Raw genomic sequence first — 17,522 nt, 5'->3', positions numbered from 1 at the left:
TGGTGGTAGAGCAACCTGTCCAGCCTTGGTGGAAGTCTGTGTTATTTGAGTGCCCTCTAGTTAGCAATTGATAAAAAAAAAAAAAAAACTATACGTATAACAGCAAAAACCAATTGGTCAACTTTTTTAATTCAAGATTCAATAAATTATTGCATTATCAAGACAACTAATAGGAAGTTATGATGGTGGTTTCTTGACAGCATTCATGCCACAAAAACATTAAGTAATTCAAACAACATATCATCCACCAAAGGTACATCAGCCAGTCTCTAAATTTTATAACGAGTAAACCAAATACAAACCCATAGAAAATAACCAAGAAGTTACAGTTGTATGCAAAGGTTTGGGCACCCCTGATAATTTTCATGGTTTTCCTTTAGAAATCATTGGTTGTCTGGATCAGAAACTTCAGTTAAATGTATCATATAGCAGACGAACACACTGATATTTGAGAAATGAAATGAAGTTTCTAGTATTTACAGAAAGTGTGCAATAATTATTTAAACAAAATTGGGCAGGTGCATAAATTTGGGCAACCTTGTCATTTTATTGATTTGAATACATGTAGCACTAATTATTGGAACACAAAATTGGTTTGGTAAGCTCACTGACCCTTGACCTCCTTACACAGGTGAATTCAATCATGAGAAAGGGTATTTAAGGTGGTCATGTGCAAATGTTTCCCTTCTTTGCATCTCTTCTAATGAGTGGCAACATGGTAGCCTCTAAACAACTCTGAAATGACCTGAAAACAAAGACTGTTCAATAACTGAAATTGCTGATCCAAACAACCAATGATTTATAAAGGAAAATCATGGAAAGCATCAGGGGTGCCCAAACTTTTACATACAACTATATATCTTTGCCACAGTACTCCCAGTATGACATGGATCAAAGGGGATCAGGAATGTAACATGAGGAATACTGGGTCAGGACAATATAGTGGAGGGCTGAACTCAAAGATGCACTCATGTGATATAATGCAATTTGATAGCTAAATCCTCTTTGTCTATGTGGGATAACACGGATGGAACAACACTTCTCAATTGGCAAGCATGCATCAGTGGGCATCGCAGCCAACCAAAAACTCAAAACACTGACGTCGGGACACGGTGTACCTGTGTTCTGCAGCATGATGGGGCATTTGCATCTCTACACATAGAAAACTGATAGGATGGCAATCTTTATATGCAAGCCATGACTTATATAGAAAACTGATAGGATGGCAATCTTTATATGCAAGCCATGACTTATTTTTTAGTTACAGTACACACTATGTTCAGCAGTAGCCTTCTATGTGATGAACGAGTTAAATACAATCCCAGTTTTGCTATACTACAGGAAAAAAAATAAAAAAATAAAATAAAATAAATCACCCACAAATAAAGCAAAACAGGCACACAAACACTGTGCAAACACAGGAGTTAGTCAGTGGCTGCAAAAGGCAAACAGCTGAAAGGAAAAATGAGAAAGGGGGAGGGAGAACCGAAGAAATCTGAGAAGAAATCTCAGAAAAAGAAAAGCAGTGGCTTAGAGCAAGAAAATTAAAAGATGCCCGTCTGTTAGTTTTACTGTGATGAACTCTCCAAAATGCACAGCATCTTAAAAACCACACGTTCTGTGAGACACTGTACTTAAAAAAAAAAAAAAAAAAAGGTCTCAACGGGAGCCACTTATGCCTCAACACATTTGATACACACTGTACCAACAGTTCAAAATCTGGCAAACCACTTATAGACTCAGTTACTCGGGATGACAGACATGAATGCACATTCATCAAAGAGCTAAATCAAAACTTCCTGACACCATACCTGTTTCTCGTACATTCAAACACATCCAATAAACCACACTGCTGCTCTGAGGCATGTCTCCAAATTAAAAGGCCCAATCTCTACCCTCAACAGTTTTCAGCCACACAATACACTGTTATTTTTACACATAACTGCCAAGTGAGCCTAAAAATTCTGGCATGCATTCAAGCTTCACTGCAGGCCTAGATTAAAAAAAAAAAAAAAAAAACACCTACAGTGACACACTGTTATTAAAGGCTGATTTTTACCTGAGGCCATCAAATATGGCCATCGGGTATCGCGAAGACTTTGCATCTGACCGTCCGTCCGCGATCAGCATAAATTTTACCTTGACTGTTTTTTTGTTGTTGTTGTTGTTGTTGTTTTTTGAGTGGTGGGAGTGACAGCCAATCAGTAGAGTAGAGCAGCACCGTGATGTCAGTAGCAGGTCTCTCTAGAAACAATTTATGTATTTATATAACATGTTTCTCATACATGCTGTAAAAGCTAGCAAGAAATAAACACTTCTAAAATTGAAAATGTTTTTGGAACCTAATAACACCTCTGAAGTGATTTGCAAGTAAATATAACCTCTTTGTCATATATTATGTAAAAGCTAGCAAAAAAAAAAAAAAAAAAAAACACTTCTAAAACTAAAAATGCTGCTTTTCTAACCTGATAACCTGGAGTGATTTACAAGACATTTCACAGATGTCAGCATGCACACCAACTTCTGCTAACTCAAAGCTAACTTCCACTCTTGTAAAAAGCTCATAATGTAAATATTGTTTGACTGATCGATAGAGGGGCTGTATTGAACATGTACAAGTTGTAAGTAAAACAACAGGATCTTAATAATTAATGTAATAACACTAAATGTAGAATTACATAGACATGCATACATACATACATACAGGATTACTTTGAATACATGTGGATTACATGTATGTATGTACATACATTTGGATTATTTGTAATCTGATTACATTTCAAAGTAATCCTACCCAACCTTTTATATGTGTGTGTATATATATATACATACACGCACACAAACACGAGGTGGACACAGTTCCACTAATCTGTTACTGCTAATTAGCGAAGCTAACTTTTTCATTTAGCCAATTAGCTTTTCAGATAACTTTGAAAACCATCAGCAGACCAATTAGTTTCCCCTAAATTCAGTTCTGCTAACTTTCAGACCGCTAACATTTTTTTGTTGGCATAGTTCCTCAGAGGGAGTTTTTCCTTACCACTGTTGCTCTGGGGGTTGGAAAGGTTAGACCTTACCTGTGTGAAATAGTGAGTAAAGCTTCATGGTCAAAAACATTTATAAACCCTAAAATCATACATTAGTTTCTGTCTAATGTTACGCAACAGTCAGACCGGTGTGAGAAACTCAGCTCTCCCCCAGCAGAAGGGGGCAGGCCGGCTGCAAAAAAAAAAAAAAAAAAAAAGTGTCATTTACTTTCCACATGCAATGACACAGACATGTGGCAGGAGACATGAAATGCAAAGCACTTTTCACTTATGGTTTAATTTAGAAACAAAAGTAATTGAGGACAGTTTATCGACATTAACGGCAACTCTGTCATTTTCATAGAGTGAAAATATCGCACACATCTTTTCAAGTAATGAGCTAATTCTGAAGGTTTGAGCGTTAGACAAATGCACCAAAAGGCATTATGGGAAATGAATAGAGTCTCCTCTCATCAACTATGATGCTATGACCACAGTACATAAGTAAAAACAAGCCTGCTGTGGTAAACAGGTGTAGTGGTTCTGTGGTTGGACCACTGGCCTTATGTGCATAAGGTGGCTGGTTTGAGATCCAGCTGTGCACCTGATGCAGGTTTTTGTGCCAGCTGTTTTGTTTGTTTTTAAATGCAGCTATATTTTACTTGATGACATTTCAATAACAGAGTTCTCCACAGACTTTTGGAACACTTTTTTAGTCACTTTTTTGGGGGGGGGGGGGGGGGGGGGGGAACGGACTGTGATTTCCATTTTATCCGTAGTCTTGCAGCGTGAATCCTAAACAGGAAAATCACTCTGATTTTAAAACAGTTTAATCACTGTTTAATCCAGTTATTTTGCCCACTGACTATCATAGGTGGTATTGCCTCAGTCCCAGAATTTCACACAGCTATGTTCAGAGGTGTGTAATCCTCGCTTTAATGAGTAAAAGTCCTGCCATACTATGCAGCAGCCAGACCGGAAGGCCAGCAGTCAAGTAATCTCAGCAAGCTCAGCACTGAGCTTAATGTCTAGTGGGCAGGAACAATAGTGCATTGAGTGCCAGTCCATCTCTGTCTCCTCTCAGCTAAAACTGGAGCTGCCAGCCTGCAGAATCAAAGCCTGATGCACAACAAAATCAATAACAGAAAGATGGGCCCTTGCATGTTGAATGTCAGGTCTCTGAAAATACAGCCAACAACAAAAAGACCGGAAAAATGCTTCATAGCATTTACCCTCAAAGAAAAATAAAGGCTTTCTTTCCTTTTAATCTGGGGTTCAAAAACTGTTAGTCAACATGGCTAACTGGTGGCAATTTCAATTAGCCACATGGGAAGCTGATTAGGTAAACACGGATTTGAGAAACGGGGGGTTCCCCAAATACTCATTATTGCACAGTCAAAAATTGACAACTTGTAAACGCAAACATAAACCGCTATTTAAAAGAAAAACAACAGTACCATGCATTAGACAATTCTATTCTGTTTTCAATACTAGTTCATACTATTGACCAATCTGTGCTAAAGTCCTCCACCTCTTCAGGTAGTATCTAAGCGGTAAGCTTCAATGGCCTCATAACAGGGCCACCCAGAAGAGGAAAAAGTTGCAGTTCCTTGACTGGCTGCTTGAGGCAGGCTCCAGAAGCAAAGTCCATGTTAAAATGCACAACTTTAGAGCAGAAACAAACACATTTACAGCCTGATACCAAAAAAAAAAAGTTTTGTCTCTATAGGGAGCTTCCCCTCCATTACAATTATACAGAGGTTGAATTATTTTAGAAATTCTGAATTGATGTTTTAAAAGCCACAAAATTATGCATGATTACGGGTGGAACAGTAATTACACCTGGAACAGTATAGCTTGTTGTGTGGTAAATGTCCTAACAGATCATCTAAGATGTTCTTGCTGTAATATTCGTGCTGAGCAAAATTCTTGTCTTATTTAATGTTGCATGCTAACACCATTAGTACTTTTAGCAGCTTCATCCATTAGGTCCTTTTAATGCACGACTGCTAAAAAAAAAAAAAAAAAGTGACAAAATAACTGGCAAATTTTTTTATATCCACCCCAAAGGAAAGCATTATGAGAAACCTCATGCAATCCCTAAAATCCGATTTAATAAACACCCAAACTAAGGTTAGCCTGTTAGCTTAGCTGGTTCAGAGTTTAAGATAAACGCATGTTCAGGCTTCTTTTGTCACACAACAGAGCCGCCCACGTTACACCCCTCTATCCAATTATGGGTTTGTCGTGAAGTAGCCAAAATCAGCGCCATCGCTGCTGTCAATGTAGCAATGCCAAGATATGGGCTTTATATCGGCTGTTTCATGTCTCTACAGAAAACTTATAGGTGACGTCCAGCATATACACATATACAGTGTATGGCAGGGGTATTCAACTCATTCCAGAAAGGACTGAGAAGGTGCAGGTTTTCTTTGCAACCACCCACTCCACCAGGTGATTCCACTGATTAACGGATTCCATCTGCTCAAAGTGATATTAATATAATGTCTGCAGATGTTATACTGTACCTCTGTATTTATGTGGACTATGCCAAATAGAGGTATATTTTATTATCCTCATCATCGTTAGTATGCTGCTTTGTAGTGTAGCTTTCACTTCTGCTGCTACATCGATTAGCTCTTAAAAACATTGTCTTCTCAATTTTCTGTGGAAGCGTTGCAGTGCCACATACAGGCCTGCCATATGTACTACAGTGTTTTCAGCCATTTTAGCGTTTTCGTGTGGCCGCAGATAAGTTTTGAAAAGATGCCATGTTTACGGAACACTATTTGAAAACGACAAAGAAAAAGACTGGATTGGGAAATGGCCATATCTGTGCGGACAAGGCCTACATCTGTGTGCCCACAATGTCTTCTCCAGCAAAGCGCTCAAGACAAACAAACAATCTTCTTTCTCTGCAGCCCCTTATCACCACACACACGTTCAGATGCCAGTGTCAGAAAACAGTCACAGTGGATGTTAAAGCAGAATTGCACCACTACAAGCCCCCTGACTGATCTGACCTGAAAAGTTCAGTGGATGGAGCCGTGTGTTCGACCATTTAATAAATGAAATATAAATGCTTGAAAAGACCAGAAGTAAGCTTTGACCACGTGTGACGTGGGTACACGGCGATGTCTGTGAGATGTCTTGTAAATCACTCCGGAGGTGTTATCTGTTTACAAAAACAGCGTTTTCAGTTTTAGAAGTGTTTGTCACTGGTTTTTACATAATATATGAGAAAGAGGTTATATTTACACACAAATGAAACAGAGTTAGCAGCTAGCTAGCTAGCTCAGCCAGTGATGTCACCACACTTTAAATGGATGGATGGATGAGATTTATTGTCATTACAAGTGCAACAACGAGCTTACGTCCACACTCACATTACCACAAACAGCAATTAATCCACAATCATTACTTGTTTACCGTAATAATGGCACACATCAGAATTAAGACAACACATATACCTTTGACATTGTTTATGTGCACTAAACTTGAAACATCAACATTTAAAACTCTTTAAAGGTGTTATGAGGCTACAAAAACAATGTTTTCAGTTTTAGAAGTGTTTATTTCTTGCTAGCATTTGCATAATATATGAGAAAGGTGTTATATTTACCCAGAAACAAAGCAGTTTTGGAGCACCAGAGATTCTTAGCATAAAAATAGAGAAAAAAAAAAAAAAGAATGACTTTTTAACCTCTTAAAATGGGTCAAGGTTAGCTATCTTTGAACTTGTCCAAGGTCTGTGTCCCAAGAATGTTCCCTGTGAATTTGAAGAGCCATTTCCTCTGAGATCTTGGGCAAATTACATGCAAACAAAGTGAAAATGCAAAGAAAAACTGACAATGCGACAGAAAGTGGACATGTGTTACGGTTTGTTTATGACCCAGAGCACAAACATGTTGAGGTGGTTTTACAGGCGAGAGAACGGAGCTACTCTGGTTAGCTGTGTAGGCTAACACTTACCGACACGATATCTCCCTTCTGCCTCGTCTTCCCTTCTCCACTACGAAGTGAAACCAAAAAAAATAAAATAAAATTTTTGCATGACTGCTTCGGTGATTGCAGTCGAGAACAAAACAGTACACCATTTGTCTGTGTGACGTTATGCTGTGTATATATTGCACAACGGGACTGGAGGTCCCCATAAGTGGTCAAATCCCGCGCTATCAAACGAAACTGCAGTGTCCTATTGCCATATTATGATGGCCTCGGGTAATAAATTTAAAAACCTCCTTGCAGGGAAACACTGTTGAGTTTGTCTTGCCTTTTGTTTACAGACAGACACAGAGGGCTGGAGGCCACTGTGTCCCACTAGGAAGAACATATGAAGTGCTCTGCATGGTGTGCATCACCCAGAAATCCTTTCCCTAGGAGGAGAAATACAGCACAGTGGAAGAGTGCCTTGCCATCTGATGGATGGCCGATGCCCACCATTATTACTAACAACAGCTGCACCACATGAAGGATTCCAAAACTTAGATCACCAGTTGGTATCTGGTGTTACAGCACTGTAACTTCAAGGTGGTCCATAGAGCAGGTACGCTTGTGGTGTAGTTCCTCTCCTGTTTGCAGGTCTGCCGTCAGCCAAACAGTGTGTAGTCTCAGTGAAACAATGGGGTTGGGGGAATAATTCAGCGAGACCTCTGTGAAAGTGACATGTGAAACATCAGTGGCACAAAGAAGCAACATGTGACCAAAATTAGAGAATTAATGGCTATGTATTTTGTCCCCTTCCGGCAAGTGTCCCTGAGACATACCAGGAGAGTCTCTATACGAAGGATCAGAAGCGAGCCAGTATATGGGGGGAACTGAACCAGTGCATGTCGACAAGTGATCACTGGAGGCAAACTAATACAGAGCATAGCCTTTGACTGAGGTTTTTTGTGTTTGATTTTTTTTTTATTGACAGAGACTAAATTATGGGGTTAAAATTGTCTCAATATTTGTAAATGCACACAGGGTGATCTACAAATCATTGATTTGCAAATGTGTTTAGATATCCACAAATGCAAATTTCATATTTGTAACTTGTAAATTGGTCTTTGCAAATAATGTATTTGCAAATATAAAACTTAATTTGTAAAAAAAAAAAAAAAAAAAAAAAAACTTGTAACTTGTAAATTGGTTTTTGCAAATAATGTATTTGCAAATATAAAACTTTTTTTTATTATTATTACATTTGTAAAACTGGAAATTGTATTTTTGAATTGAGTTTCAGCATTTGTGGATCACCAACTACACGCATTCATCGCTTTCCTCTGAAGTAATTTTGAGACATTCTTTTCGTGAAATCCACAGATCCACAAACAAATGCCTACTGATTCACAAATACACACTCAAGCACACTGGATATCCACTAGATGGCAGTGTGGTTCCATTCATTGATGTGGCAAACAAACTAGATGCTCCCGGATGAGAGAAGACTGACATTTCAGAATAAATCATTTCACATTACCATAATGGAGGCGTCTGATGGATGGGTATGTATGTGGTGATATTGTCTGCAAGGTGAATTATTTTTTAAAATTATGATGCGTCCGTGGATTTCATCATGGGGAGGGGGGCGGGGGTGTTAGTGTTGTACTCTTTAACGCAGTGGTTCAAATAAGCGTATTAAAAAGCATTGCGCCTGTGCGTGCTCTGTGACACAGACATGCTGCAAAATTCTTCTTTTAAAAACTTGAAAGCTCTAAAAGTGTGCGATGACCACATGCTATATTTAGCTAAGCTTCGCACAGGAACCACACAGTGTCACCGCAGTAACCAACCAGTCCTGCTTTACGACAACTGTCACAACAGCCAGGCTTTGAGTGGCATTTATTCTCCTCGAAACTCCGTGGATCCGAGGAAAATGATTTGTATCTGCAACACACAGATCAGTGTCCACGGACTTATAAATCTTGCATTATGTCGTAAAAAAAAAAAAAAGAACGCTTTGCGATAAGCATTTTAAAAACTCAGTAACGATCACGATTAAAGAGTACAACACTAATGGCCCAGTCACACGGCACTTAACGAAGGGTGACGAAGACCTGACGAAACAAGAAATCTGGACCTTCGTTGACTGTCGGCATCATTTAACCTTCGCGCAGCCTTGTTCCTGCAGCAGGCGCTTCGTCAGGATTTTTAAACTGTTGAAAATTCTGAACGAAGGGCAACGAAAACCTCAATTCATCTGTGTCTCGTTTTGCTGTCGTTCTTGAGGTTTTTTAAGTGTTGTGTAGTTTTTGTAACGTTATTGTTTAATTTGACTTCGTTGGAGCAGCTGAACGTTTTCACACAGCGCAGAAGCTGGTTTGTGAGCGCTGAGGCTGCTGCTGCGTTCATGTACATCAGAAATTACAGGGCAAACTCAGCCTGCTTACTTGGATTTTTTTGATCTGTGTGGGGGGGGGGCAGCTTCAATGGGCTCAGGCACCTTACATAGACCAAAGTTAATCTTTTGTGTGGATATAATTATTTTGCCACAAGCAACTGTTGAATTTGAAACAACAAAAAGTTGTGTAATTTCCGACGGTACTTGAATGCAGCATCAGCAGGAGCTCCTGCGTGTGCTTATTATTTTTATTAAATATAACAATCTGGGTGTAGGAATGATAATCCAGTCCTTCTGTACATGTGGCAACAGGTAGATGAATCAAAATGATGATATAAAGAGCTGTTCTGGAAGACAGAATTCACGTTGTGGATCAGTGATCAGCTGGTGGAATAACCGCACGTGAGTCAATGCACGCGTTCACATGCACTGATTAATTTACTGTTCTGATATATTCAAACATCTTTACACATATTTATATTTATTCTCCCTTTTGACAGTTTTCTGTTATAAATAAATATATATGGCTTAGAACATAATACTGTGATACAGCAGTGACCAGTTTCTCCAGGACTCAGGTGCTATGAGCTCTGTCCCAGCGCCGAGTCCTGGAACGCAGACACACACTGCTCCAGCTGTGGCTCCAGGTGCGTTTCGTCGAGATCGTGAGCTTCGGTTTTGTTAATTTCCTCTTTCGTCCCTTTTGCGCTCTTGCTTCGCAGACTGTTCGGTGATAAAAGCTCTTTCGTCCACCTTCTCTCAACGAATTGTGACTTTTTTACTTTTTCCCTTTGTTCAGGAATCGTCGTGTGCCGTGTGACTGGGCCTTTACACCCCTGCCCCCTCTCCATGATGCCATGATGAAATTCACGGACATATCATAATTTTTAAATTAATTGACCTTGCAGACAATATCACCACATACATACCCATCCATCAGATGCCTCCATTACGGTAATATGAAATGATTTATTCTGAAATGTCAGTCTTCTCTCATCCAGGAGCATATAGTTTCAGTTTGCCACATCAATGAATGGAACCACACTGCCATCTAGTGGATAGCCAGTGTGCATGAGTGTGTATTTGCGAATCAGTAGGAATTTGTTTGTGGATCTGTGTGGATTTCGCGAAAGGAATGTCTCAAACTTACGCCACAGAGGAAAGCGATGAATGCGTGTAATTGGTGATCCACAAATGCTGAAACTCAATTCACAAATACAATTTCCAGTTTTACAAATGTAATAATAAAAAAAAAAAGTTTTATATTTGCAAATACAACATTATTTGCAAAAACCAATTTACAAGTTACAAATATGAAATTTGCATTTCTGGATATCTGAACACATTTGCAAATCAATGATTTTGTAGATCACCCTGCGTGCATTTACAAATATTAATGAGACAATTTTAACCCCATACTAAATTAAACACAGACATGCTTAGTTTAGTGTCGCTCTGTTATATTTGAATTTACCTGTTTAAAATGAAAACTAGAGCAACGCCCTCATAGAGCGCAAACCTCCGCCAACATTAGTTTCCAATTCTACAAATTTTTACCTTGGAAAAATTTTCAAGGTGAAAGGCCTGGTAGAAGTGGCTTTTCAATGTTAAAAAATGCAGCCTTCTGCTGCAAACTCTCTCTCATTGCTTTAAAAACACTGCTGCCTTGGAAACCTTTGGATTCCGGCAAGGATTGCATTTCCACCCCCATTCTCCATTCCCACTGAGAGGTGAGAGACTTGGCAAAGAAGAGTGAAGTGTTGTCAGCAGCACGCTAAAAGGGGTTTGCATTCGTAAAGAGCATCTTTATGCACCGCCATTAGTGGGTGGTTACGAAAGTGGAAAAGTACTCTGCCCTGCAAGCAAGCAAACCCTATAATACATGCATAACTGTACGTCTCCCTGATTAACAGGATAATATAGATTATATCCCAAAATTCACGAGCAACACGTGCTAGCGCACATACAGACCCTTTAGCTGAACACAGCTTTTAAATATACAGCTCATAGTTTGAAATGAATGCACATTCCTGAAATGTTCACCAGGTGGCAGCACAGCCTAAAATGCCTTCCTTTGCATGCAGACTTTGTAACTATGGTCAAAACATTGGTCTTCGAAAGGTTTGAGACAGGTATTTCGAGATAGCATCACTAATTTGCAGTACCAACAGAATGCTTCCAGCCACACATTCTCTCTCTACTTATTATCAGTTTTACTTTCTCCATTCTGATGTATATTTTATGGTATATTTGCGTACATAGTAGGCAACATGCTTCTACCGATGGCTGCTCTCTTGATAGCTGGGTGAAGTGCAGCAGTGAGCCCACGATGTATCCAAATCAATCTATGCATCAAACTTCACCACATGCAAAAGGGTTTCTCCAAATTGGTTTGTTTGTTTCCCCCCCATTCTGCTGTGGAGTTACAGGTTGATAGCACTTATTGTTTTAAGCTACTGTCCACACAAGATGGCTTGGATGAACTACCTCACACACCCACCCACTCATCTACATTTCTGCCATCCAAACCCGACGTTGTTACTAACAGAGGAACGTTTAATCTGCTCTTAAAGAACATCACAAAGGTGAAATGATTCCATAAATTCTATATCAGTGACTTTCATAAGACAAAAGGACTTTGTTCTGCCAAGCTGCAGTTTTTCAAGTTTGGCTTCATTTTCTTCTTCTGACATCCTTTGTCTTTCATGAACAAAAAAAGTACACCAAATATTATCTAAACTTAGCCTGATGCATACATGAGAAAGGCTGAAAAATCCTGAAAGTTGGCCGGGGGTTCAGGCCCTCCGTTGGGCACCAGCCAAGTCCAGAGCGGATCCCTGGTTGGGGCCAGGGTGGTTTTAGGCTGAATGTTTTTAATCACTATTATCAGCTCTGTGAGTCCATGTTATCAAACAGTAAGACATATGTGAATTGTTGATAATCTAAAAGAGAACTGGTGTGTATTTAAAGTGAAGCAGTGTGTTCCTGTACTTTAAAAACAAACAAACAAACAAACAACAACAGCAGCATTATATGCTGGCTGCTCGCTCCAACTCGCAGACAAGGCACACGACTTTTCGCAGTTTTATCAGACTGATTCTTTTGGGATTCAATCAGTTTTCATCCATTCGTCAACAGAGTACACAGCAGATTTATCAATGCGGCTTTCGAGGAAATCAAAACAGAAAAGCTATGTTCCGCAGCCCCATATCACTGAAGCGGAGCACAAGGCAATTTTTAACAGGCTGGGTTCACGACGTGTACACGCAGCTGCTGCAGCCCCTCCACTCACCCTGTCACTTTACCACAAATGCACCAAAATAAACAGTTTTCATTTTAAAAACAAGTCACCACGACACAAAATCACAGTTATGTAAACTTTACAATTAATCCTTGGTTCATATGAACGCTAAACAGTGTGTGGGGGGGGGGGAGGGTCCACTACAGACCATGAATTAGCTGTGATCTGTTACACAACTACCATATACCATACCCAAAACATTTTCTCATTGGATTTGCATTAATCTCAGGACTGGCCCAGATGGTTAAAAAAAAAAAAAAAAAAAAAAAAAAGGAAATCCCCACGCCTGCTGATGGTTTTAAAATGATCTAATATTGTATTAATTTTTTGCAGATACAACAACAAACTAGAGAGAAAAAAAAAGGAGAAAAAGATAGTTCTCCATTCAGCTAAAGTGATTAGAGATGACCATTAGGACACCAGTCATATGATTATGCCCAGTGCTACAAATGCACCAGTCCGTAACTGAGTGACAGATGAGCTTTTAAAAAACTAAATATATTATTAAGAAAGAAGTGTGCAACAGGAAAAGCTGCTGATGCCCAAATTTTACAAGTTGCTATGTAATTAGTCAATTTAGATTGATATAAAGTGTGCATAAAGTATCCAGCCAACAACTAAAGTGTGACAGGTGAATGGCTGTTAAACATAAATGAGCAGGAAAACAAAAACTAGCGCATTTCCCGTGGGGATCCACGGGTTCTAGATTGGGTAGTGTTTATAAAATAGGTAGCTGACATTTTTTAAGGGTGGTAAGAAATTACGCAATGTTTCTATAATGATTTCAACTGGAAGTGCAGGAAATTTAAATTAGGCATGTTAGTTGATGTCAGGTTTTACAACTGGCAAGGTTGAGATATTTCATTTGTTCAGAGCTTGTGTGGTTACCAGGTACTGATTAATGGTGATATCAACATTCACTCTTCATTGTTGTTACCTAATATCCCTAATTTCTCCAAAAATATTAGTCACATCAACTTGCTGTTTTCATGGCATTCGTCTTTGACCAAAAATACATAAGCAGAACAAATGTCAGCTCTCTCCAGTTTCTCCATGATCAAAGGCACACACATGCACATACACAGAGGCCACTTGGCTTTTAATATACAGATGTACAATTAGCAGGAAACACACCAGATAATTAAGTCCTCTGGAGTCATCCACCTGGATAAAACTGGCATATTAGTCTTTTCATCTTTATTCCCAGTCCTGTGTATTGTTGCCGGTCCTGTGCTCCATGATAAACATGTTCCCAAGTGTTAGCATTTTCACCCTATATCCGTTTCCTAGCTTCACCAAGGTCATGTCATCCCTGTTTGGTGGCAAAAAACTATTGAACTAATTTTCATGAACCTTGGTAGCAAGGTGGAGAGTGGGACAGAGAAAAGCTAGTAATTACTAAAGCACATCTGAATAAAGGAGTGACCCTGGGAATTATTTTCCCCCAAAAATATTAGAGTAAATGTTGATGCAGCATGTAAAGGAGGACAAATTGGCACGACTTTGTACTTTGAAGGGTAAGTGTGCAAATTCAAACATAAATTCCAGATCTGTGGAAAGGATTTGCACAGTTCTGGAAGTCTTGTGCATTAGTAAAATTCCAATATGGTCCAGGTACAACTGTGGAATTTTTCACTTTTGGAAAGTGTGTGGAACATAAAGGCAACATCAGGAACAAAAAAGTGGTTTAATGGTGCAACAATTAATTAATTAATGGCCATAGATCAGGAAGGGCACACCCCTTTGTAACTTTGTCCCATTAAACTGAAAAATGTCCAGTCGGTGTCAAGCATCAGAATCTGACATCTACTTCACAGATTTGAGAGAGAGAGAGAGAGAGAGAGAGAAGAAAGTCGGACATTAATCTCAAGTTTTTTTTTTCCCCCATGAAAGGCTCGCTCTCTGAGCACACTGTTAAAACACCTCATTAAACTGCTTTTTCACACCACACATCTTTGCAGCTAAAGTCAAAGTCTCATTAAGAAAAATAAAATAAAAAGTGTAACACTGATTCTTAATGTGGTCTGCATGACAGATTCTGGCACAGCAGCCTGGCCACTGTACAGTGCATAAGTGGGGGGGTTACAAAATGGCACCCTGCAGGCAGGGGTGCTAAAAGTGGGGGTGCTGATGGGGATGCAGCACCTCCTGCTGGTGAGGAGCTGCAGTTCCAAGAGAAATACATTTACTTAACAAATTGATAGGAAAAACTTTTTTTTATTTTAACAGTAGTATAACAGTAGCTCCAAAACCAACCTTTTAAATTAAATTTGATTCATGTTAGAACATTCACTGTATTTTCTGTGTAGCCTAACTGATGCACAAACAGAGACAGATGGATGGCAGCGCATATGAACTAATACCATTTGATAAGTCCCATTATTTCTTGTTTCGTCTTGTTATCCACAGTACAATGGATCTGATGAGGAGAAAACCTGCAGACTGTATGTGAAAAAGTCTAGTTCTATCAACATTTAAAAATCTAACCTGAAAACATTTTTCTCAGCTGCCTACAATTGTTGATGGTGGGAATTATTTCATTATTTAGTGTTTTGTTTCTGCTTTCATGTATTTTTATTAATCATTTTAATTATTATGAACTAATGGTAGAGTTTTGTTTTTATGGTGTTTTGTTCTGTGGAGTACTTTGTCAGTGTTAACATGCTATATAACAAAATTTTAAATTATCAATACCATCATCATCATCAGTACATAGCTGAATATGCTTTGCTGTTTTGACAAACATCAATTCGGTTTTCAGGTTTGCTGTGGACTGCAGGGAAAAATGAGCCTGGCACAGCCAAACATTCTCAAACTCAGAATTAGTTTGAGAATTAGCAAATTTATGAAGCAAGTTTATTTGAAATGTTAACGGGTCTAGTATGTCAGGCTAAAGTAAACTCTACTAAAACTACAAAAATCATGAACAATATTTCCAACTAACATTTCTCGAGAGTGTGTAAAGTTTTGACTTCACAATGCTGAGAAATGTTCGTTTCTCTGAATGCAAAAGACAGAGAACCACACCCTACTTTTTCTGGGTCAGGCTTAAAATCTCTCAGTCGCCACTCATATATATATATATATATATATATATATATATATATATATATATATATATATATATATATATATATATATATATATATATATATATATATATATATATATATATATATATATAAAAGACTAAATACAATTTCTGTTGTAAAATTAAAGTTATGAACTTGCTGCCCTGATATTTGTCAAATGTCCCATCATCAATGATACAATCTCATTACAGTTCCACAAAATGGGAACAATTAATAATTTTGAAAGTTTTTTTTTTATCCAAATTCTCTGAAGTTTATTTAAGGTGAATACTTTCTGGTTTATTTTACTAGTTTCTTTACTCATATCTGGTAGTAAATCAAATAGCTCTGAGGTGTGGACAACACAAGACATTTAAAGGCATTTTGATTTTTGGAAAACACCGACATTTTTCATCATTTTCTGACATTTTGTGGCTCTATTACTGAGAAAATAAATGCACAATTAATCATCATTAGTTGCAGCTCTAGTGTTGTTAAGAGGTTTGAAAAGCATGTAATTGAACCCAATTACCATTTATATTTTGAAATGCCTCATGGAAAATGGGATATCTGCAGTTAAGTCGTCTCATGCAGTATGTGACTGTGAAATATTCCAGAATTGGACCTGGACCTAACCAGAATTTTGCTGTTGTCCAAGACTTCCGCATGCAAAGCCATGATCCAGACGCAGAAGTATTGGTCAAATTTGCAAACTTTTTTTTTATGCATTTGAGACAAAATAAACCCCAACTCTTTTCCTAACCATTTAAGACAAAACAATTAGCAAGGCTGCTAACTAGGCAACTGAGACATCAGGTTTAGAGAGCCTCATTGTAGCACCAGAAGTGTGCAGACTGGACAAAACCAATAAGGACCTGTCTTCTGAATGCACTCTCAATGAGTGCCCATCTAACTAAAAATACATCAAGTTGTTGTAGTCTTGTCAATACCGGTCTGGTCAGAAATACTTTTTTTTTTTTTAAGAACTGATAATGAGACGATCAAGTGTCTGGTAAGAACAGATACACGAAGAACAGAGAAGCTGTCACCGCCAAAATTAAAAACAAAGCTAACATTTGCTACCAAAGCTACTAGCTATGCAACAGCTGGCACAATACGCTAACTTGCCAAAATTTTTTAAGAAACCAACTTTAGTTAATACAAGCAAAGAGCCTGAAAATGGTTCTTCTGTAACACAACTCACACAGTTGTGTCAAACATTAGCTGCTTAAACAGGACGAATCATGATACTGATCACTGCTGTCCTAACAAACATTAGGCAACCAGAAGACATCAAGTGGCATCATGTCTCGAGTAATTAGCAGGTCTTGAGCTTGAGCTGTCACTTGGCACAGCTGTAATGTAGGAAGGATCTTACCAGCACAGGAGAGCTACAATGAGGCACAGCAAAAAAACGCACAGCCTCTTCATTATCTTCCCGCGGGGACCAACATCCTCGCTCTTTGGCCTTTATATCCACTCTCTGACGACTATACAATACACCGAAGGGAAGCCTTCTATCAACTGCGGACCTTAGTTAATTACAAATTAACAAATGCCAGGCCCGTGAGGTGAAAACCCTTCGCTAAGGTGCGCTAATATACATCATGCGGATAAATATCCGCCTCATTTTCAGTGACTACCGCTGACAGAGTGCTAGCTCTCGGTTAGTGCAATCCCTGCTTCTTACCGAACCAATGAGGAATGGGCTGTTGATGCGTCGTCCAATCAAAAATAAACTAGCAAGCGTCACAGGGTCAATGTCCCGCCCATTGGTCTGATGATTTGGTCGCTGTGGA

General features: G+C 38.7%; 1 protein-coding gene across 1 annotated transcript in view; it reads right to left on the bottom strand.

The window, feature by feature from the left end:
* Nucleotides 1-17,375, bottom strand: part of suco (SUN domain containing ossification factor) — a 122,373-nt gene extending 104,998 nt beyond the window's left edge. Inside the window, 1 exon segment of the mRNA XM_034180424.1 lies at nt 17,102-17,375. Coding sequence (XP_034036315.1) covers nt 17,102-17,154 — 53 coding nt within the window. The 5' untranslated portion in view covers nt 17,155-17,375.
* Nucleotides 17,376-17,522: the final 147 nt, after the last annotated feature.

Source organism: Thalassophryne amazonica, chromosome 10 (assembly GCF_902500255.1).
Source record: "Thalassophryne amazonica chromosome 10, fThaAma1.1, whole genome shotgun sequence".
Classification (NCBI taxonomy): Eukaryota; Metazoa; Chordata; class Actinopteri; order Batrachoidiformes; family Batrachoididae; genus Thalassophryne; species Thalassophryne amazonica.
This window is presented reverse-complemented; position numbering and strand designations above follow the sequence as displayed.